General features: G+C 44.8%; 1 protein-coding gene across 8 annotated transcripts in view; it reads right to left on the reverse strand.

The window, feature by feature from the left end:
- Positions 1-745: 745 nt before the first annotated feature.
- Positions 746-24,007, reverse strand: part of CELF2 (CUGBP Elav-like family member 2) — a 298,791-nt gene continuing 275,529 nt past the window's right edge. For 2 of the 8 annotated variants that reach the window (XM_025853497.2, XM_073879919.1), the window contains exons 10-13: positions 22,955-23,086; positions 16,404-16,601; positions 11,791-11,934; positions 746-8,567 (exon numbers count right to left, since the gene is read on the reverse strand). In XM_025853497.2, coding sequence (XP_025709282.1) covers positions 8,440-8,567; positions 11,791-11,934; positions 16,404-16,601; positions 22,955-23,086 — 602 coding nt within the window. In that variant the 3' untranslated portion in view covers positions 746-8,439. The remainder of the gene's footprint in view (positions 8,568-11,790; positions 11,935-16,403; positions 16,602-22,954; positions 23,087-24,007) is intronic. The other 6 variants (XM_073879917.1, XM_025853498.2, XM_025853500.2 and 3 more) reach the window with 6 other exon arrangements.

Raw genomic sequence — 24,007 nt, forward strand, 5'->3', positions numbered from 1 at the left:
ACATTAATCGAGAAAAACAGATCTAACATAAAGCAAAAAAAAAAATCCAAGAGAAAGCCCCATTCTGTTCAGACTTAGGGCCTGTAGGAAAATTTTCAAAAGTATTTCTTCAAGGGGCCAAGCAGCAGGACTCCCGTTTAAGCTTTGCAGCTGTTGTAGGATGTCTCCCTCACATATGGCTTTGAAATTTTACCCCTCTTATCCTGAATGATTAAACACCCTCTCTTGCTTTCTCTCCTTTTGCAGTCCTGAATAGAGGCGCCATTGCGCTCCAGCAGCGTAGAGAGTTTCTAGTGTCGCATCACTTTGGAAAAGCATTGATGGAAACCAGCATTATTCCTGGAGCTGCCTTTCTTTTTTGTCTCCTTTGTTCTGAGCCTGAAGAGATCACACTCAGAAAGGCAATTGGGTTTTCTAGTTTAGGGCAGATTCTAGATGCTTTCCAGGGGCCTTGGGCCACGAAGGGATTGCTCTCTCCTGCCACCCATCGTGCACTGGGTAGAGGTTTGCCATGGTCACCAGGAAGGGGATGGTTTTCCAGATGTCTCTTGCTAAAATGTGCTCGGAAGAACTTCCCCCCACTCCATTTTGTTTCCAAAGAAAATTTATTGAATATTAAGTCATAAAGCCAGTGATATAATTTTAATGAAAAATATCCTGTATCACTCAAGACTTAAAAGAACAAAAATACCCCTTAGAAACACTGCCTTGAAAAATAATCACATTAACTTTACACACAACAGAGTCCTTTCTTAAGCTTTATTTAAGAAATCGAGTACTATATAGTTCAATATATATAAGACACATCCAGTATTGTGTTCCTGATAGCAAGTGCATAGATTTTGTTAAGATATCATTTCACTCGATATAAACGTTTTACGGTCACATGAAGATAATACTCCCGGTGATTTTGCCCAAGCATGAGAGGAGAGAACAGAACACAGCAAAAGTAGCGAGCTACAACAGAGATGAGAAACAAAAACAGCGAATTAGCAGAACAGTCGATTCCTGATAAGTGAATAAGCTGATTGCTTGGTCACAATGTTTTATTCACTTATCAGGAATGTTGCACAGTACACCGATGTTCACTGTGTTTCCTAGCCTGCGGCTGAGAGGCCCAGCCCGTGGGTTGTTGGGAAGCATCACGGGCTGCCGTCCGCGTGGCGAGCGGTGACAGTCCTGTAATCTCCCAGGGCGGTCTGTGGGTGGCACACAGATACACCTTGCTAACTAACACCGCAGCGGTGTTTTACAGAATCAGAATGGTAAGAATGAATTTAAGCAGGGACCAACTTTACAGTCATGAGTGCTTAAGGGAACTAGCATTTTTGTCCCCTTCTTTGGAGAATTACGATTTTTGTTGTTTTTCTAAAAAACAACAACAAAAAAACTGGCTTTGTCTTTGTCTTTCCCTTCTTTTACTTAGCATCAGTATTTTGCCTTATGCCAAATGGTGGATGGATATATATATATATGTGTATATATATATATACATATACATATATATACATATGTATATACATATATATATACACATATATATATTCATTCTTGTATTCCTTAGAGATTTTAAAAATAAACACTTGCATCTTGGACAGAATCGATCACCCTCTTTACCCCTTCTCCCTCCCTCACACCCCCCACCAAAAAAAAAAAAAATCACACCCTTCACCCTCTTTCCCCACTAAGGTAGGCAGTGGTTTTCAGAGGCAATCTGATGAAGGCTATGAGCTTTAAAGCAGAACTATTGGCAGGAAGTCAGCTCCCATCTGTGCAGGTTTGGAGCTGGTGGAAGTCACTTCGCTGAGGTGTTCAGCCTATGGGGGAAAAGAGCCTCCTTCCCTCCACCTCACCAGGTCCCTCTGTTGTTGAGCCAACTAGAAAAGACCATCTAGGGGCCAGAGGGGCCGCCGAAACCAGAGGGTGAAGGGCTTGAGCACCTGCGGGGAAAATCTCATTGGCAGCGGGAGGAAGGCTGCCCGGTGCAGGGTGGCCTGAGTCAGACAGAGTTTGTGTGTCTGAAAAGCTGGGAGAGAGAAGACAGAGGGAGCAAACATCAATGGGATCTTTTAAGAGCACTTGGAGAGCAGTCCGATTCCTGAGCATAAGAGATGGGCAGAGATGGGAGGGTGGCCGGGAGCTTCGGTTTCAGAGGGCATACAAGGAATAGTTCCTTTAGTTCTCTTTTGGTAACTGGGGTTGGGGTGATAGTGGGGGACAAGGTGTTCATTCAGGAGGGAGTTGTGTGGATGCATATGGCATCCTTGGCTTTCGTTTGGAAATGGATGATGTATCATGAAGACGTGAGCATGAGAACCTGTACCTCCTTCCCCTCCCACCTCACCGAGTAAGAGCTTCCTTTTGAGCACTTGGAAGTAGTCCCTTTAGTTTCTGTTCTTTTCAGTAATTAAAGCTGCTCCTGGATGCAATCAGCTCTTAAAAAGAAATAATTTAAATTACTTTTCTATACATCGGTAGTGACTGATTGATAGGAACATGTAAACTTAAGTTTAACCCTTTCACATCTCTATTCACCAGGTCATTGTGCCGTTTCTTCCCTTAGAGCTCAGTTCTTTGAAAAATGCGGTTAGTCCCTAGGAAGAGTTGGTAATGATACGCCTTTAGACTTGTGGGGAGGTGGAAGGAACCCTAGCTCTGCTTCTGCTCCTCTTAACATTTCTTAAAGTGATGCAGCAGCGAGCCCTAGGAACTGCATCCGTGCACCCGCGACAGGGCGGGAGGAGGGAAGGGACCAGTGGGGTCAGAAGACCGGAAGAGGTCTGGGCAAATCCAACTCTGCAGGCAGTTATTTAGGGGAATGACAGAAGTAAGTAGCAGTCTTGGACTAGGTGGTTAGAATGGGCTGTTGTATAGAAATCAAGAGGTGGCTGGTGTGCAGTTTACCCCTTTCCCCAAATCAGATATTCACTTAGGTGGAATCGACTGTATCTTTTTACACAACATATAGAAAAAAAACAGATACGTGAAACAGTGAGGTGTGTAGATGTATCACCAACATATAATGACTACCAACAATACAACACGCAGAGAGAGAAACAAGTATTAGGAAAATGGTTTAATATTGGAGACAGAAGCAAAAAACTGCATCACACAATAACATACGTTACAAAAATAAGTTTGACTGTTTCAACTACACGGTTATGTTCACAATGAGGACAGAAGAATCAGAAAAAACTTTGATCTAAACAGCAAAAAAGCAAACCCCTAAAGTTGTAACTAATACATTTATCCACTTAAAGTGACTGAGTACTTCTAAATCTAATTACCTTATTGTGTAACTGCACAATACAGAATAAAAAGTGAAACTTACCGCTGTATTTTAAGACAAAATTCTAATGCTAGATATAAGCAAAGGGAAAAAAGAAATGAAGCCAAAGTTTTTAATTCTCAAAAGAAAAGCAACTTTCTTTCTATCAACCAGAAATCAAACCTGAAATCAGTCATTGTCAGGGGGCCCACTAGAGTAAGCCACAAAAATTTCCATTTTTTTTTTAATCTCCAGTATAAAAAGTTCCACTGGTACAAAATGCGTAAGTACAATCAGTTGTAGAAATAGGAAAGCCTGCGTATTTTTTTTTTTTTGGCTCAAATTCCATCAAACAACAAAATCCAAATGCATCAATAAAACAAACAATACTCAAATGGTCTTACAGTTTCCACTAGGTTGCATTAACTTTGGCTTTTCTCAGACAATATTTAAAAACTATTTTGTAATTCTAAACAAAATGATATTATTAATCTACAAACAACAATTCTCACAGCACAAAAAAACACAAATACATTTTTTGTATGACATTATTCAAAAAGGTAATGAAACTACAGGTTTTTTTAAAATTTTATTTCTTCTTGTTAATTAGCACTTAATAAAAACAAACAGTAAAATGAGTCCAGAGTAGCACAAGCCAAAGAACTATAACCCCTATGGTGAAAGAAAGATGAACTTGTTACACCTTTGAGGACTGCCATTTTATCACAATTCTCTAATTTAGTGTAAAAACGACTATTCTCTACACTTGATTTTAAAAAAGCAGTTTCCCTGTGTGTTGTTCCTTCTGGCACAGGCCCTTTGCACCCTTGCAGCTTTTTTTTCCTTTGATATTAAAAGATAAAGTGAGTAAAAGTCAATTTGTCTCTGAGGAGGGTCAGCTTTTAAACAATGCAAACATGCAAAAAAAAAAAAAAACTTTCCCCCTGAAATGTACTGTTTTGGTCGCCTGCAAAATAAGAAACACCCAATGTGAAGTGCCCAGCCTGAGCCTCTTGTCACCGGCATTCAAGCTCCTCTGGGGGAGATGCAGGTGGGTGAAAGGACAGTCTGAAATTCAGATGGTGGTGTTCTCTTGTGTGCTGTGCATCCACAAACCACCCTATGCTGTATGTGAGAGCGCGATGTGTGGGGACTCCTGGTATTAAGCTGATGGCTGCAGGAAGTACAAAATAGCCCTCAAAGGATGAAGGAAGGCCCCAGCAGTAGTAAACACGTGTGAGGATAATACAGATCATTTCATTGTAAGTGCATGTGCTATAAGAAGGAAACTTGTTTTGTGTTTAGTTTTTGTGTTTGTTTGTTTTTTTTTTTTGCATCGTTAGAGGCTAGTCCTTTCCATCCCAGGGCTATCACGTCCACATGGAACTAACTCAACAGAGTGGTGAGTGGGAGAAGGAGGAAGGAAAGGGAGCCAGCAGTTTCTGAACTCCTTTAAAGACAAGCTTCCAGGGCCAAGAAGGCAGGAGTCTGTGTTGGGGCCTTAGGGATGACACTGGGGTTTGTCAAGACAGTGAGAGTTCTGTTCAACGTGAAGTCGAAGTCAAAGTAATATGGCACTTTATAGAGCGGCAGCAGGATCTGGTGCTAGGTATTTGGTCAGTAACTGTGATAAAGAATAGAGTTGGACTTAGATGGTCAGTCCCCTTTCAATGATTTCAATTAATAAAATTAACAAAAAGGCAGAGAAAGAAAGGACTATCAACTTCTAACCCCAGGCACCTTGCTTAATCAGAGGTATCTCCTGGGATCAGAGAATGCCCAGCACAGTGGCTGATTAGAAACATCATTAATTGGGAGTATTTAAGGAATAAAAATCCCTCAAAATGCTACCCCATCACAAAGTCGTTTAACTGGAAGGCATATGAAAATATTCTGAACTAGAACATACCCCTACACCTGATCTCAAAAGCATATAGAATTTAAGGTTAATGATGTAGGTACTGAATCTACCTACCATCCCCCTTAGAAGGTTTATCTAATCAATCCACTGTTTCTAATTAAAACCGGAGAAGGAATTTCAGCAGCACATTAGTTTTTTTAAAATGACCAGAAATTATCAATCAATCAAAACTAAAAAAAAAAAAAAAAGGTGTAGGGCGGAAATAAACAAAAAACGGAGAGGGTGAAGATATATTTTTTCCCTTCAGATTTGCTTTGTGGAGTTTTTTTTCTTTTGGATCTCAACCAGTGGGTAAAAAAAAGTAGAAAAGACAAAACTCAAAAGATGTATGGGCCGGGGCGGGGGGCGGGGAGTCCAAATTAGAAACACCCTGGAACAAACAGAAATGACAACGGTATAAAAAGTTACCAACGCTCCAGACAGCTCTGGGTAGAAAGGGTTAGAAGTTCAGAACTTTCTCACCTTAGAGGTTTCCATAGATTATGAAGGAAATACATCGTGAGGTTGCCATCACAGCATTGATGTGCAGAGCGGTTAAAAAAGTGAGACATGGGCACTTATACAATGTCTTACAAAAAACATCATAGAGAAATAACAAACAATAACAATTTCAGGCAACAAGACCACAGGATAGCAAGTTAACAAACTTTTTAACCTCTTTTTTTTTGTTTTTTGTTTTTTAAATATTAGGGATTTATACAAAACACATAATAAAATACCCATGTTATCAAATTACTTCTCACAAGAAACACACTGAAGCTCTAGGAAGGAAGTACCTTTGGAATTTGGCACTATATATTTTCACTTTTTTTCTTTAAAAGAAAAAAAAATCACATTTTGCTGAACACAAACACATCTAAATAGTCCACAATAAAAAAAAATGACATCAATGCTTTACAAGCCAACACAAAACTTATTCTGGAATAGGGTTTTTTTTTTTTTCCCCCTCACATGAAATTTTTTTTTAAGCAAACTTTTTTTTTTGAAATTCTTTAAGTAAACCAATTCTAACCTTGTCTTATCAACAGAGAACATTAAGACCATAAGACTCATGATTGAAACCACAACTTAATTCACAGAAGCACCAACATAACAGTTTACAGTAACCTTTCTCCTGTACATTGAAACAGTATAAAATATAGGTAATTTCATGTGCATTAAACCATGGATTGTCTAACTGTGAGTCAGTTCAGCAAAAGGTGACACAAATAGGTAGCATTTGCCCCAAAACAGGGTAAATATTTTTCTTATACTAATCTACAAAAAGTGGTTCTATATATATATCTTAATGAGAAAGTGAGCCACCTAAAATGGCCTTATCAAAAAACTTTACACTGCCTGAAAAATGTAAAAACTATTACAGACCTCTAGAGACTTAAAATCAGACAGTTTTTTTTCTCAAACTGTTTTTGGAAGTAGTCTGTTAGAAACCAACATTCTGTGTCCCTGGACACATATTGCTATTGTTACCAGTGACCGGGAAGAATGCCAATCCCTGTATAATACTTTCAAGTCTGTTTTATGAAAAAAAAAAAAATAAGAAAGAAACGTTTTTGCCACAGGTTTTTTTTCTATAATTAATTTGTCTAATAAATTTCAGTCTTGCATGAATGCTGCAATGTTTTTCACATTGACTTCCCAGAATTCATAGCTAGATGAGGTCACATGCAAATTTCAAAGGTCAAACTAGATCAAAGGTCAGTAGGAGAACCAAATGTGATGTGAGGTCAGAAAGACATCAGAAACAATGACGGGACGATGAAACTTTTTTTTTTTGAGACGCCACAGGGACATGCTAGGCAAACGGTGAACTAACGGGCATGAAGATGTCTAGGGAGAAAACAAGGGAGAGTAAAAAGTTACACAGAATCTACGCAGCAGCAACAAAATCACTCTTAAGGGTGCAGGAGAAAAACTAATGCAAATCTTAGGTCATCCCGGGAGTCTACGAGCCATTCCCGTAATTTGCATTTCTTACAATCTTTATCCACAGCACAATGGAACCCCAAGAGAATCCATCCAGAGGAGGAGAGGGGATGGATTCCAGGAGTTTTGGGGTGGGGGCTGGCGAGGGACAGCAGGGGAGGATCCAGTTTCAACGGATGTAACATGTGGGGGAGAGTCAGACGACCGAACTATAAACTAGATAGATCATGGAGGCTACAAACAAAATCGTCAGACAGATACAAACAACAAGAGGGAAAAGCATGAACTGCAGGCCTAGGGTTCAACGGTGAAAAAAAGCCCATTCCTAGAACGATTCCTCTAGAGACTACTTCAAAAGGATCTAGCTAGCACAGAGAACTGCTCTTTAGGTACCCAATAAGTTAACAATAGGCAATAAATAACTTCCATTATTTCTGAGGCAGTAAAAATTTTGTACAAAAATAGAAATGCTTTTTTTACAAATAAAATTTACAGGCCTGTGGCTTTCTTTTTTATTTATGTATTTATGTATTATTTATTTATTATTAAATTTATCTTTCAAGAAACATCAAGTATTTTCACTCATTTTTATTTTATTTTTAAACCCTGTAGCTTTAAGAAACAGATCTCTAAATCTTTTTTTTACATTAATCCTTTCTAAAAACTAAAATAAAACAACAAAATAGACAACCAGTGTAATAATCTGACCGATAAATGTCATGTTTCTTTGAACCCTAAAATAAAATCCTACTTGTTAAAACAAACCAAATGTAGTGGAAAGACGTTTGTATTGTTTTAAGTGCTTCTCCTGGCTTCTCTCTCGAGCTGGGCCACCACCTTAACCTCTAATCGGCCGGCGCCCTCCTAGGGACGGGCGCAGACAGGAGGGGCGAATTCTCCAGGCAGTGCTCTGGGGCACCAGGGGGCTCAGAGTTAGAATTGCACGTTAGCCTTTGTTTGCCTTTTAAATTCTCAAGATGTCATTTATTTATGTGTGTTTTTCTTTAAAAAAAAAAAAAGCAAAAAACGAGAACAAAACGAAAAAGGTAAAAGGAGATTCAAATTGCAAAACAAAGGAGAATACAGTGGCACAACTGGAAGAGGAGTTTTACTCGATAGAAACAAGGTAGCCCAAGTTTTTAATTATGGCGAAGTGGGTGGGGGCGGGGGAGGGGACATGGAGGCCTTATAGTAAAAATAACCGTCTCTCTTGGTAAAAGTTGGCAATGTGGTCCTCCTCTGCCTTTCCTGTTGAGTACAGGCTGGCTTGTGGGACTTACCCTAAGAAAGCTAAAATAAGAGCAGGGAGCCTCTGGGGTTAGGATCAGTAAGGTTTGCTGTCGTTTTTGGAGCGCTTCAGCTGGACCTTCAAGCGTTTCATGCCAATCTGAAAGCCATTCATAGCCTGGATAGCAGCTTGTGCGGACACAGGATTGTCGTAGCTAACAAAGCCTGGAAGACACAAGGGGAAGGACGGCGGCAGTCAGCATGGAGAGGCAGCGCGGGAGACGGGAGCGAGCAGGAGGTCGTGGGGGCGGGGCTGCAGAGTGTAACCGTACGTGGTGGGGAGCGTGGGCAGGTGCCGTGGGCTCGGCCGCGGGCAGCTCTGCTCGGGTCGGGGTGTGCCGGCCGTGGACGGACGGGGTGTGTTTTACGGCCACCCCTGGGCACGTCCACAGAGAAACAGGGAGAAAAGCGGGTCGGACTGGGAATTTGGTATCATGACAACCACCCTCTCCTCTGTGAAAAACGAAATCTCAGACTCTCAGACTCCTGGTCTGTTTACTGACTTCGGTCAAGTCTGTCTGGGTTTCAAGCCCCTTGGAATCCTTCTGACAGAACCTGTGGTGGTGCTCACAGAGGCAGAGGCATAGATACTCCGGGGCTCGCAGGGTCCCCAGAGGCTCACATGTCCCAACCAGGTGCGGTTTAAATGAAGGGCTGGTAACGGTACACTGCAAACACCCCGACTTTCATTCCAGTTCCCCATCTGTATCCACACAGCCCACACCTGTTCGGCTGTCGGATGGGGTCAGTCAGTGAATTAACTCTAGGATAATTTGTACTTGATTTTTAACATTTTGGAGTTATTTCTGAGAGGGACCTAGGGAACCCCCAAGGGAAATGCCGGTCCTTTCTTATCATCTCAACTTCCGTTTTCAAAGCTCCACTGCATTCGACAGACTGGAAATTGCTACATTATACCCCCTAAGAATAAAGAGTCTGAATAGCTTAGGGCTTAAGAGCCATCCTCACAGACTTCCCAGTATCTTGGTCTGTCCTAACACCACCAAAATGGCAGGGAGGGCATGCTGTTGAGAAAGGGCCAGTGATGCTCTGCAAAGACCCAGAAACAGAATTCTGATCACAATAGTTTGCTCTAACACTGGTGGTGGGGGTAAGAGGGTACACACAAAGCTTTCTTTAGGTAATGCCGACGTAAAGGTGTTGAACTCGTACTGTCCCTACTTCTGGGGTTGAAAGGAAGCTATTATACTGGGTGGATTCCAGTTCTCAACATCAGCTGTTCAGAAGGTTCTATACTAAGCTTCTTCAACTATCTGCTATTAAAATCTAAAGCTAAAGAGAAAACTCCTTTACAAACTGGAGGAGGAAGAAAAGGACATAAATATAACTTTACAGAGTTCTCAGCCGATAAAAAGGAGCATATGGTATAATGCAGAAAAGCTTTTCATTGGCAGGCTGTACTGCAAAATGGTGGTACAGATCTTTACTAAATCTAATCCCCAGTATATGTGCTCTCGAATCCAAGATTTTGGCTCTGATTTTCTCCTTTCCTTCTAGGTCGTTATCCAGAAGCAGCAAGATGATTAAAGAATGGAAATGGGTCAAGGGTGAAATGGATAACGAAACCTGGCCAAGAGGTTAGCATGAGAGAATGGGCTACCTAAGACTAGCAAATCTGGGACCCCCCCCCCAAATTAGGCCGGCTCACTGAGAAATGTAGGTTTGGGATGCTGCGGCTTTTGATAAAAACTGAAAACAGTGCATAGTGCTAAGTACCATTGTCTGCCGACATTCATAGGTATAGCCTGCATTATTACACCTTGGTTGAAGAGTATGTGGGCTGATATAATCTCTTTTCAAGGCACTAACAACTGTTTTTCTCAAAATCAGACCCTGAAGCACAATCCCTTTCCGATCTCCAAATAAACCCAGGACATTGCTTAGTGATGAGGAGTATAAAAGTCTGGCTCATAACCTCGCGCAGGGAAGCTCCGAGTGGTAAGCACCCACCGAAACACAGATGCCCCCCCCCCTCATGTAACCACTCCCTTTCCATTTCACTTGTTGGTGCGCCATCACAAGGGGGTTTATGTACTTGTCACAGCAGCAGCGATAGTGGGGTTGGTTCAGGCTGACACCCTGTCCACTTGGGTAAAAACAGTGACTTTCAATGGTTGACATACTAATTCCCCTAACAACAGAGGCTTCAGACCTTCCTGGGTGATGGCACAGAGATTAGAAAGACGTTACGATAATGGGGTTTTAGAAGCCAAAACATTCTCTTTACACCTGTTGCCCATTTCCAGTTAGCCAAATACTAAGTTTGAGTACCACTCCTACCACCTTTGATGTTTTTCTTCATACCATATAGTTCTCTTTGTATTTCCTGGGTCCGGATCTATTCCAATTTGTTTGGTGCTCTTACTGCCTACTACCTCCATGAATTACTAGATTGGAGGAATGATGAAAGCCAATGTTCGATCTCAGACTGGGCCAGAACTTGCCAAGCAAGTAATCTATACTCTGAACATTCTAGCCTCTAAGCTACTTTGGAGACCAAAGGGGTTCAAAAAGCAAAACAAGAAATAGATTTAATGAATGCTATGCTTCTGCTTCTAAAACATTAGGGCCAGTGGAGAGTGTGCCTCTCTTTTAGGGAGCACAGAGTCTGGGCTGCATGAGGAAGGAGGACACAACAGCCCAGGCCACCGAGGACCTGGGTTTTCCAGTGTTTTCTGAATGCTTGCATCTCCTGGGCTCTGCATCCACTCGGGCAGGCCCTGCAGAGCCCATCATCCCAAATTCTGGCTCCCGAATCAGCATAATGCAGCACTTCCTGGGACCGTGACGGGCATCAACTCCCCGTCCCGAGCTTGGGGGGGGGGTGCTGCAGTGTGGCCACACCCCTACTGTGAAGGTATGTGAGAATGTAGGAAGCCTCCCCATACTACATGCTACCCAGATCCACAAGTGCCCGAAGCCTCCCGCACCTAGAAGGCTACGGAATTCATGGCAGTGTCTGCAGTACTGCTCTGTACCAGGATCGCCTAAAGTACGCTGTAGTCCATTAACTGTATTTCCCTCTGCTCAAGTTCGTGGTTCCAGCGGTGGGGCTTGAAGAAACTAGTGAAAGATGACTAGCTGCGTGTAGTAAGACCCTGAGTAGCACAGTACACAACATCATCTAAGGCGTGGGCATTTAGTTTCATTTCCCAGATCCTTCCTTTTTCTATAGCCCCTTCCTCTGCTTTTGACTAAATGACTTTGCCCGATCTGCTTACATGGATCCAGAACACCAGGAAATAGCACCACCCAGGGAAGGCCCTATCTGGACTTCTCAAATATTTGCCATTTACATTTTCCTTCCCGTGACTCCTCACACTTGGGAATGTACTGTTAATATTCTGGCTTGGTTTCTTTTGCATACCAAAGCACTTGCTCAGATTGGTCTGTTTGTCAATGAAGACTTTAGCAGAGATAACATTTCCAAAAGGCATGAACATCTGCAGAATGTCCTGGTCTCCAAACTCCTGTGGAAGGTGGTAAATAAAGAGGTTTGCACCCTCTGGACCTAAAGAGGAAAAAAAAATCAGAGTAAGGTATTCTTCGCTTCTTAGTTCCCAAGGCCTCTTCTTAGGACTGCTTTAACAACAGATAGCCTAAGCATTTGCCTTTCTCTCTCATGCTAGAAGGGAATGAGACAGATGGATAAATGTCAAGTGCTGGTATGTCTTTCAAGATGGGAATCATCCTTCAGATGGTCCTGATTTCCAAAGACACTGGTCAGCAATAGCTGTCTTTTCACTGATCATCTTCTGTGGCTCGCATTTGCTTAGTGTACATATTTTCAGTCTCCTCTTCATGGGGGTGAAGGTGGTCCCCATGGGGTAGAGGTGGGGAGGAGAATGCAGGAGTGGGTTTTTCCTGGGTGGCTGTGTTTTGTTGTATGTATGTACGATCTCTTGGAGTTGAGAGTATCCTGTGTGTTCTAAGCAAATTGCAGCAATTTAGAATAATGGATATAGCAGTAATGTTGCTTGGATTTCTCAATCATTTACCTAATTATCCATCCAGTTTTGATTTGCCAAATCTCTTAACAGAGTCTAATAATCATTTTTATTAGAAATGACTGGCAGTGAGTCAAGGCAGGGAAAAATAGGTAGCTAGAGTTTCACAGCTGTGATAGGAATCATACCACTGGGGATTAGCCTTGGAAATGAACGCACAAGGTGCAGAAGCTAGGCAGAGACCAAGCTCAGAGCCATCACTTTCCAGAGAAACAGGAAGCCAGGGCAGAGTATGGAAGGCCCTCTCAGCTACACTGGTTAGAGAGGTAAGTTCTCCTCTTGTCTTCCCGTCATTCCCCATCTCTCTAGCCACCTGCCCGAGAGCCGTCCGGAGGTGAAAAGGAGGGAATCTGAGTGACCTGATGGGAGGTAATCATCTAACCCAGAACAGGCAAGGAGGCTTTCCAGGTCCAAAGCCGCCTGGGGTAGTTACAGATTCCCCCCCCCCCCCCCGGGCCCCCCCCGCCCGGGGGGGGCCCCCCCCCAGGGCTGGATGCCTCTAGGATGTTCTAAGTTCGGGGCGTGGTGTCTGGAGGGGAAGGGTGCTCACAAAACAGATGAAGTAACCTTGGCAGCTGACTCCTGGAACCTTCAGTGGCATCCAGGGAAGGAACCAGAGCTGCCTGCCCCACTGGGATGCCCCAAGGGAGTGGCTGCAACGGGTCCCTGCAGGGGGGTGTGGTGGTGGTTAGTATTTGGGTCTAAGAGAAGTAAAACCGGAGTAAGAATAACTTTGTAAAAATAGAAGAAACATCTTTGTAAAGAAGAGTCAAACCAAGTTTCTTGCCACAAAAAAACAGTGTACTAATGTGTGGGACTTTTCCCAAGGATGTCTTCTGGAAGCAAGTTTCTGAAGCCACAGAGATGAAGCATTTCTTTAAGTTCAACATGACCACTTTAACTTTCTGTGTTGCTCACAATTCCCATGGACATATCCACATTCCAGTGCCAAGGAGGCAGTCTGTAATTCAAGGGACACAGTTGCAGGTCTTAGGTCCCCAAATGTTTCCTGGTTTAAAAAAATTCTTAAAAAAATCAACACTAATATGAATAGGTGAAAAACCAAAACACTGGAAAGGGATGTTTGGAGTGCCACCAGGCCAGGCACGGCTTCGGCAGTGTGTGTACTGGGCAAATCTGGCACCACCCAGGTTTCATGTTCCTTCTCAATAAAAGGTCCACATGTACAAATGAGGATTTATGGGACCCACTCTCAACTCCTGAGGCCCGGGGAGAAAATGCAATTTACTGCACTCTGTCAGAGTACTGGCTACGCCTGGGCAGTCCTGGCATTCTAGAACACTGTACATTCCGACTGTATCTGTGCCATATGGGGGGACCAAGAAAATATGAAAAAGGTCACTCTAAGGAGGCTCTGTTCTTTATTCACCATTTTCTCAGGTGAAAGTGCCACCAGCATCTCCTAGTGTAGACCCCACCAGTTTTCATCACCCAGAAATAGTTTGATTTTGCAAACTGCCAGAATTGTGAACACTAAAATAAGAAAAAGGTGACTCGATGGGGAAAACCTCTCTTCCGTGCAAAGAAGGCGGCTGTTGCCATAGATACCAAGGGTAGAGACACAAAAACACGTTTTTGAGGGTTCCACCTATGTATCCACCTCACTGTTGCTTTTAAGTAAGAACCTGCTGACAGATCATGCATTCCTCGGATCTCTCCCAGTACATGTCATTTTAACTTGCTGGAGTTCTCTGTTAGAGTGTTGGTCCCAGCTGGCTGGGTGCTCACATTTTGTATTTCTCAGATAGGGCACCTGGTCTAGCACAGAGCATTGGGGGTGTCTGTGGCCGATGGCCGGCACCCACCAGCTGCTTTGTGGCCTTCCTGAGGCTCTGCCTACTTGTGTGTGCGTGACTGCCTTCTGCAAATCAAGGAACATGGGTAGGTATGACAGAGGTCAGAGAGTATTCAGGAGTGATAGGAAAGATGGTAAACTTTCCTGGATTGAGGTCGATAGGGATGCCATAACCCTTCAGAAGATTTAGCTGGGGAATATATCAAAGCCACTTTAAAACAACAGCAGCAGCAAAGCCAGCCTGGCTCATTTTCCTGTGGGAAAATATATACTAGGGCACATGACTAAATGCATCAACTTGACTTTCAACTCTCTTAACTAAAGGACAAAACCATGGAGCAGAAAATCTAAAAATCTGTTTAGTTGTGGAATTCATTGGGTTTTTCTTTTTTCCTTCCAAGTATAACCTGTTTTGAAAATTACGTTGCAGTCAAACTAATATTAAGATGGTTTAAATTTCTTGAGCACACATCAACTGGGTGAAAAGAAGGTGATCAGAAAAGAGGTATGAGAAGGTGGGAGATGATTAAAAACACTAAACAAACCAAAAAACACCACCACCACCACCACCAAAAAAATCAAAACTAAACCATGCTACCGGTAGCCCCAATACCTAAATGTCAATGATCCCAGGTTGGCAGCCATTATTCACATTAATCCCAGAGGGTTAGCTACTGCACAGGCAACCCCAAAAAGGCAAGGCTTGGAAATGTGGGGCAGTGAGCTGCGGTAAAGCAGCAGAGGACAGTTGTTTCAGGGCCCACATTCTATCCTTGCACCAGTACATGGCGAGTCCACTGGTGACTGGGTGTTTCTCGGTGACATACGTCACGTTGCTTGCTCTAAGGCTCTGCTGGGCAACGGAGCAGTGGCCAAGATTCTTTAAGAATCCTGCGGGGAACCGGCTTTTATGTTTTCGCCTAAGAACATCATTATCTCACAGACCCCTCCTACCACAGTCACCATGGTAGTCTGACCCCAGACAAGGGACCTCAGGGCAGGCCCTTCTTTGGGAAGGCAGGGTATTTATGACGTAGGGTCTCCACATGCCTCGGGAAATACAGTTGCCTGAACGGTGGTGCAGGTTTTTAAAAATCTACACTAACGGTCACAGCTAAGAATAAAGAGAAAGTTGAAATAATGAAGAATTTAGATTTTCATATATCTCATTTTTAACGATTTATAAATGGAAACAAACCTTTGTTCTACAAGGGTATCTTTAAAGCTGTGTCCCTTTTAAAGTTCACAACTTTACAAAGTTAAAACATTCTATTCTTATAGAACACCATATTTAAAATACGCAGACAAGAACAGTCTGGAAACGTAGGGTGAAGATAAAGGAGAAGGGGAAAGAAATTTGTAAAAACTGCCTCAGCAATACTTCCTTATTCTAGCCCCTTCCGCCATACTCCGACAGGTGTGAAAGAGAATAAATACCATCATGGTGCAGAGTTCCCTTGAAAGCAATTTCTACTAAGGAGAAGAGACCAAAAGGAAGAAAGGAAAAGACAAGCTCTCCCTCTTTGGACTGGTTCATTAACTGTTTTAGAATTAGCTTGAATTTATTCTTAGCATTCACTTCCTGAGACTCACTTTGCCTCATTGGCAGAGAAGCAAGACCATCAATCACGTCCTTACTTCCTCAGAAGACCCCCGATTCAACACAGACCCAGCCGATCCTGATGGTGCGTTTTATCCTTACCCTGGAAACCTTCGCCTATGAAGAGAAGAGGCCAGCTAACCAGCCACAGGGCGTGGGGACATGCCTGGGAAGACCATCGACTGACCCCTTCCACTAGGGAGCAGTTAATGTGTAGTAGACGGTCCCTGCTGACTTGGGAGAGCGGGTTCCTGCCCGGTTTCTGAGGGCAGCAACTACTGCCCTCAGGTAACTGCGCAGAAGCATGCAGTGGGTGAGAAATACGTCTGAGGAGGTAAATTAAAAGACTGATGGAAAAATTGCAAGATAAAAGAAGTACAAGTCTGCGGAGGACAGGAGAGAAGATTCAAACCAATGGCTTAGTCCCGTTAGGTTTCTTAAGAGAGAAAAAACAAACCCCATCCCGGGAGGGGCAGAAATAAAATAATGGCTCTCTCCTAGGACACTGGCTCCGTCGAGTTTCTCGGAGGCCGTCCGGGCCCTGGGCGAGCACCTACCTTCCTTCTGGCTGCCCGCGGCGCTCTGCTGTTGCAGCAAGCTCTGGCTGTACAGAGTGGGCAGTGCCGCGGCCGCGTACTGCTGAATCCCTGAGTAGGCCTGCGTGAGGGCGTCCATGGTGCCCGCCGTGCCATTCGTCAAGCCCGTGGCGCCAAGTCCTCCATTCAGAGCCGCCATACCTGAGAGCATTTGAGCAACTTTACAAAAAACCCAACAATAGAGAAGAGAAATAGCACTTTTCATTAGTGCTTTCCAAAGGAAGTTAGAGAATCATTTGACACAAGTAACAACAGCAAGTGCATGCAGCTAGCACACCGATGAAACCGGCACGGAAGTGAACACGAAACTATGACGTAACACGTTGTCACGATGGGGAACACACAACAAAACCCACGAAACCCCCTGAGCAATGATGCCGTCACTCCCTAAGGCCAGTGAGCAGACTTCACAGAGGCACGACAGTGAGACAGGACATCGTAATTCCATGCACGGTGCTACTGGCAAGTACTGGTATCGTTTTGAAATGAGAGCCTTTTCCTTCGTAGAGCCCAGAAGCATGTAAGAAAACGTGAGTGACGGGGGCTCGTAACAGCTATGCACTTAAGTCCATTTCCCGGGCGCTCTGAGGAGCCATGGGATGGCTCAAGGGTTTGCGGAAAAAGGGATAAAACTTGTCTCTGTCAGCAGGCTGATGAGATGGTCCCGGAGGCCAGCTCTGTCCCCAGGGAACCTGTGTGCGGCCCCCTGAAACAGCTCAGGGATGTCGTCGGGGAGTGGGCCCTTAGAAAGACTCGTCTAGCTGATTAAGAATGAAAGCATAGGAAAAAATGGGGACCCTTAATCTAACTGTAGAGAACTGAGGCTGCTTACTCAGTGGGAAAGGCTCCAAATAGAATGGGGCCAACTTGAGTAGCAGACAGACACACAGGCAAATATGAATCCGGGTCACGGGAGCGTGCACCCCTGAAAGCGCTCCATGTCGTGTTTTCCGGTTAACTGAAGTGACACCCATGTCTGTGAGCTGGATCTTGGCTATTCACGGATGGGAACTGGATGCCGGCCAGCGCACTTTGAGTTTTTTCTTGTGTCCTGACTGCTCTTTTGCTCGATTATGGTGGCTGACTGTGCCACATTTTCCCTGAGTCCTGAGTCAAAACAAGCAACACTTTATAGAGTGCTGACTTTCGTATGAACACAGGAAATGGAAGAGGTGACATCATAATAGCCTTTAGTTGCCTTTATGATTAAAACATTTTAAAAAAGAGATCCGTTTCTGGGAAGAACTCACTGAAAACATTAATGAAACTCTTGAATGGATTTGGGCTGTTGATTAGGGCTATTAAAATAGCAAAGATGACTAACTGAAAAACAAATTGGCAAGAAGTCTAATGAGGACAGAGGACCAGATAAAGATGCTTAGAAATGATACAGAGGAATCCAGTATCAGAATCACGTCAACACCCACCAGTGTTCTTGCGTGCCATCCACAGAAGATGGAGCAGGTGGGGAATGTTCTACGTACTCTCAGCATGCCTCGGTTACTCTGACAACTTCATCTCTTAGGTGAAAAGGACTACACACAAGATATGAATTAGACCATGGCTTAACAGCAGAGGAAATGCATAGTGCCTCAAGTCTGGTATTCTTCTGGGGGGGGCTTGAGGGGACAGAAGTGGGCCCTGGGTGAAGTCACCAAGTACAGTCTCCTCAGTACAGACACCGCACTGGGGGTGGGGGTGGGGGTGAGGAGCCTCTGAAGGACAGAAGAATGGAACGATAAGCCTCCTGAAAAAGGACATCCTTGCGGGTGGATCTAGCAACAAATACAAACGAAGCTAAAAAGGTGCCGGCTAGCAGAGGTCCTGTGGACTCTGCTTTCAGTTTCTTACTGAGAAGCATTCTATGCTGTCATTTTTTTTTTTTTTGGTCAAATAAATGCTGTTAAAGAGCTTGGAACTAGTGTGTCCTCCTAACGCAACAGTCCCTCAGACATCAGCTAATCCCATTTAACCCCACTCAGGCCTCGTCCTCCATCCCTGGTATTCGTAGGGCTGCTGAAGGCTGGGGAGTAACTTCGCTTTTCTCCTTTCAGTCTTATTTTATCCTCACCTCCCAATATTTGTGTGAATGCAAAGAAACAGCAATGGTTCTTTTCTAGAAAGGTGACAGGAGGGTGTAAAATGACTCCGGGGGAGCTGGGCACAGTTCAGTGCTGTCTGTCTCATTTCCGTCAGGCTGTGAATAGGTGCTAGGGACACAGACGATCACGCCGTGGGGCTCAGCCCTCTAGAAAGCCAGACCCCTGGGTGGGCAGGAATTCTCGCAGGAGAGTGAGTTGGTGACTTGCCACTCTGCTTCTGCCCCAAGGTGGGAGAGTCTAGGTGTGCATCGCAGCGTACGGGGCTGCTCGGAGCTCTGCTGCTGTCACCGGAACGGTAGAGCCCTGCGTCTCTGGTACCTTGTCGGCTAAGGGCCTGGCGTTTTGCAGCCGGTGTGCCTCCCTGCACGTCGTAGCTTCCCCAGAGGCCAGACACACGGGGGGTGTTTCACTGCAGGCCTCACTGTGGCCCTGGACTCCCTTCCTCTCTGGTACATGTCTCCCTTTTTTTTTTTTTTAAATCATCCAGGTCAGGTGACTTTTCTTCTCTTTCCACCTTTTCGCCAATTTTTTTTTTCCCTCTTGAAACACAGAAGCAGAATGAACTTCAGTGCTCCTGAAAGACGGGATGGGTTTTAGGACTAGAGTCATCGTGAGGCCTGCAGCCCTACCAAGTGACATTCCAGCACATCGTCACTCTGTTCCTGCCTACACTTCATGGTCCTTGGCCAGGGTTTTGGACTACATCTCAGGGCAAATCTGCTTTCTGAAGGGCTCTGCTAACTTCAAGTGATGCCACCTGTGCGGGAGGTAGTTGTGGCTGGCTTGACCTGCCTGAGGCGAGGACAGAAATGGTATTGGGGGCACCAACGGGTGCTGATGCCAAAGAGGGGATGGTAAGGGCTCTTGAGCCCGGGCCTTTCCTCCTCCGTGGTATAACCATCCTTTTGAGCAAAAATAAGTGTACAAGTTCTGGCAAGTGCATTGAGAATATTGAAGACCAAACTATCCTGGAGGTCCTGGGGTATGTGTTTGCCAAAGCCAAGGTAGAATAGGTAAATGATTACCTGGTGGAATTTGAAAGACCGTCAAAGGAAGATTTATATTAAATAATTATTATGTCAAAGATAACACTTGTCAGTTCAGCTGCTGGTATCTGATTACATGCACAAACTATGGACAGTGTTTACAGAGGTTTGAAGAAAGTTAAGTTGAATAAATGTCTCACCTTAAAAGAACGGGGATTTTCTTTAAAAAAAAGCCAAATGGATCAGTCATTTCATCCCATTAAATCTAAATTCCCATGCATGCTGTTTGGACAAGGGACAAAATGACAGATGTGGCCAATCTCAATAAGGGAGGATCCTTGCACATGGCCTGTGAATAGTCAGTACCTATCCTGACTACTGAATCATAAGGAAAACACATTTGTAGTACTCTACTGTATTAACTGAAAAAGATATGCGTATCAGTGAGCCTGCACAGTTCAAATCTATGTTGTTCAAGGGTCAACTGTATCTCCATAAACATTATTCACCAGGCACTTGTGCTTGGTTATATTCTGACAAATCCTAGTTTGAAGCACTATATGGTAAGCCATTTGGAAGAACGATGTGATCTGAGCAAGGAGAAAAAAGTATGTCACTTGACCTACATTAAAACACCGACAGAAAGATACTGACTCTTGGGTGGATATATCTGCAAAAATACTTTGTTTTAGTTCAGATGTACAAAACACGTCTTATGTACCAAACATGTCTTGAGAACAGTCAAATAATCCAAAACTGAAAGCGCTGTTAATGAATCACCACCCACATTCCTTACCTCTGATCTTGGCAACTTTTGCTTTTAGCTTTAGGCTTCTAACTCTACTTTTTTAAGCCCCTCCACTCATGAATGTATAAGGGAAGAAAAGGGCTATCAAATTTGAGCAGTTTAATTCAGCTACTTGTCTTCTAACCAAAACTTTTATTTTGGGAGGAGAGGGGCCCTGTGGCAGTGAAGAGGGTAACATTTTTACAAAGATGAGTTAATTGGGAATTAATTGGATTCCATCTACCTACATGCTTCCTGGCTCCTTTGTCCATGGGAAAGAGATGGCTCTATGTGGACAACCGGAGAATGCTTTCAGTAGCAAGTCATTGTTCCTGGGATGGAGTAAGGCAGGAAACAGCAGTGATATGGAAGCTGTGGCCAACTATTTTAGAAGCTGCCTCTATTCCGGTAACGTCTCTTGAGTACCTTCTTTGAGACTTACTCAGTAGGATAGGCAGCGTGCTCACATTCAGGCAGGGTGGTCTGGAAGAGAACACTCTATGTATTTTGGTTTCCTCTCAGTATTTGAGAAAAGGAACCAATACCAGCTCCAAGCCAGTGTTGGGATTCCTAAATAGCTCTGGGCTAGTAACATTTACCAAATCAGAAGGAATGTAGTTTTGTTTGTGATTTTTGTAAATGAGCAATTAAACATTTTCCTGGTTCACACCGTCTGGTAGGGGCTGTTTGAAACGAAATACCTTCTCAATTCCCCGTCAACCATCCATCCTTGTGGATAGTTGCAAAAATGTGCAACAATTGCAAAAAGTTTAGAAAACAAAACAATTCAAGCCTGTTGTCCTTGCCAGAAGCAAAATGTGTGTGACACAGAGCCCCCACGAGGCCTGGTCCTAGTTTCTTGGCCTTTCAACAGAGCCCCTCTCTAGTCCCTCACGGCACCGACGGGAAGACACCGGCAGAGCACCGGAGACTGGGATGGAGAGACAGGACCACACAGACGGAGGACCGCACACAGTCATGAGCACGTGCTGAGGAGGACAGCCATTCCCACTGGCCTGTTACTTTGCAGACCAAGGACAGGACAGGCAGGCGATCAAATCAAAGTCCTTGTTTTAGGGGAACTAGGTCCTGGGGTAAGAGAAGCAGCAGGAAGGGGTGTGCGCAGACACACGTGTCTGCGGCCGAGGGGGAGGAGTGGGGCGGAGCGTCTGCAGAACAAGGCCGGAAACAGGAGTCAAGGCAATGAGGGCTCCTCCGGGGCCGGTGGGAAGTGGGGCGCTGGAGGCAGTTTGACTGGAATAAAACATTCCGTTGTCACATGGTTACCACTTCGTGTACCGTTTGCTAATCACGACTGTCCCATCTGGAAGGAATAATCTGTCTCTTCTCTTTTTGGCCTACGGTAGAACTCAGTCCCAATTTTTGTTTTTCCCAGAGCATCTGAATAAAAGTGTTTAATAAAACTTGAAAATTTGGTAAGTTCTAGATTCCTTTTTATCAAACTACAAGGCCTTCTTTTTGAGATTTTCTTTCAAGTATAGAACTACTGGGATTTTTTTTGCTTTAAAAAAATTGTATCATCTGATCACCCCTTAAAGACTGGTCACTTCTTGGATCACGGCTGAAACCAGCTTGCCGAGGACCCCTTTCTGAAAGCTGAAAGTGGGCAGGCGTTGGGTTGCCCGGGCTGCATGGTAGGTCACTGGGCCCCCAAAGCAGAGTCCCTTCGGGCTCTCCTGGGTCGGGCTGCTCTCGACTCAGGACTGAACTGAGGGAGAGGCAAATGAGGTGTCCCCCTTCTGTGGGCAGAGGATCACTCTCCCCCAGTGTAGAGGCCAGTGCCAAGCACAAGGCTAAAATAGGACTTATTCTCTGTCTGGGGACTATCTCCATCCCCCCAACATCCCCCCCCCCCCCCCCCCCGCCAAAGATCCGAAGTGGCAGAAATGGGCAAGCTGTGTAGGACAGAATCTGGAGTTCCTCAGTGCGTCCCTAGGTTTCAGGCCGAGAGGATCCTGCAAGCCGGCTGCGCGACTCTGCCTCAGCCTGCCAAGGTAACACGCACCTCTTCAGAGATGAAGATGCTGTGGGGGGCGGGGGGGAGTCCTGTCTGTGGGCGCTTGCAGACCCCGTACCGCGGCCGGTGGGGCTCTGCACTCCCCTCTGTTTCCTTCTTTCCAAGGCCTTGTTTTTCCTTCTCTATATATGTCATGAATCTTTAGAGCAAGAGGACACCCGGAAGATCATCTGATCCAGAACTTTCCATTTTCAAATGGGATCTGTAGCCTGGGGTGGGAGGGCCAGCATTTGCTCAGGATTTTTGCAGGTTGGGAACTGGACCCATACGTCCTGACTTCTAGTCCTATTTTTCGATTAAAACACACTGCCTCTCAGAAGAAGAGACCCCAACCAAACCCACACGACCCCCGCGTGAAACCTGCAGCTGTCCGTGCGCCACAGGAACCTGGGGACGGAGGCACATTCTGCGTATTAGAAGAGACCGGGAGTGGTGGGGTTGGGTGGTCTTGGAGGCAAAGTGAGCGTAGACAGCATTTGCCTAGCACGGCATGTGCTCCTCCATCCCAAGCTGTAGTTCTCCCTGCTCCCTCTCCTTTGCAGGTCGTTACTGGGGGAGAATTTGGGGGGAGGCTGTCCACCAGAGCAGCAAATACTCACTGTTTAGGGTACCTGCTAGTGCGTTAATATTATTCAGCCCAACAGTGGCTCCCGCCAGTCCTTGCAGCGTCCCAAGGGAGGTCAAAGAATTCATGGCTGCACCAGCAGTGGAGTTGGGGGTTGAAGCAGCCACTGAAACACAAAACACGACAGGGAGATGGGGAGAGAAAGCACCAGGTGAGTGAAAGCCAACCGGCCCCGGAACGTACTCGTCTTCCCACAGTGTACAGAGCGGGGCGCCGCTCAGGCACCAGGGCCCCGGAGCCGCCTCCCTCCAGGCCGGGGCCTTATCCAGGTTCGCCAGGGACCGGCACCCCGGGGGCGGGGGTAAGTGGCAGTTCTTGGCTTTCTCTGTTTCTGCTTCAGACTCAGCATTTTCTTTTCTCAACAAAATTTTGAAAAAAAGAAATCCTCCATCTTCCTGAATTTGACTGAAGACTTCAGGGCCCACCCTGCCTTTAGGTAACAGGTTTATTGGGATGTCATTCACATACCGTGAAATTTATCGCTTTCAAGTGTACAATTCAGTGGGTTTTAGTCTATCCGCAGAGTTATACAGCCAGCACCACCATCTAACAGAATATTCTTACCCCAGACAAACCCATACCCATTAGCATGCATTCCCCGTTCTCCCCTCTCCACAAACCCCCCCCCCCCCCACTGGCACCCACCCCTCTACTCCTGGTCTCTATGGGTTTGCTGCGCCCGATATTTCATATAACTGGAATCATACAAATTGTAATCTTTTGTGACTGCTTTCCTTCACTTAGCAAAGTGTTCTCAAGGTCCATCCGCGTGGCACGAGTAAGTACTTCGTCCCTTTCTAACTGCCGAGTAATAAATACTCCGTTGTACGGAAACACTGTATTCTGTTTATCCATCCATCAGTTGGGGACATTTTGATCGTGCTGACTTTTGGGCTAGTATGAATAATGATGCTCTGAACATCTGTATACAGCTTTCCTGTAGCCGTATGTTTTCATTTCTCTTGAGTGTATACGTGTATACACACACACACACACACACACACACACACACACACACACACACACA

The sequence above is a fragment of the Callorhinus ursinus genome, unplaced genomic scaffold, assembly GCF_003265705.2.
Source record: "Callorhinus ursinus isolate GAN/ISIS: 27379988/994484 unplaced genomic scaffold, GSC_fseal_2.0 scaffold36, whole genome shotgun sequence".
Taxonomy (NCBI): Eukaryota; Metazoa; Chordata; class Mammalia; order Carnivora; family Otariidae; genus Callorhinus; species Callorhinus ursinus.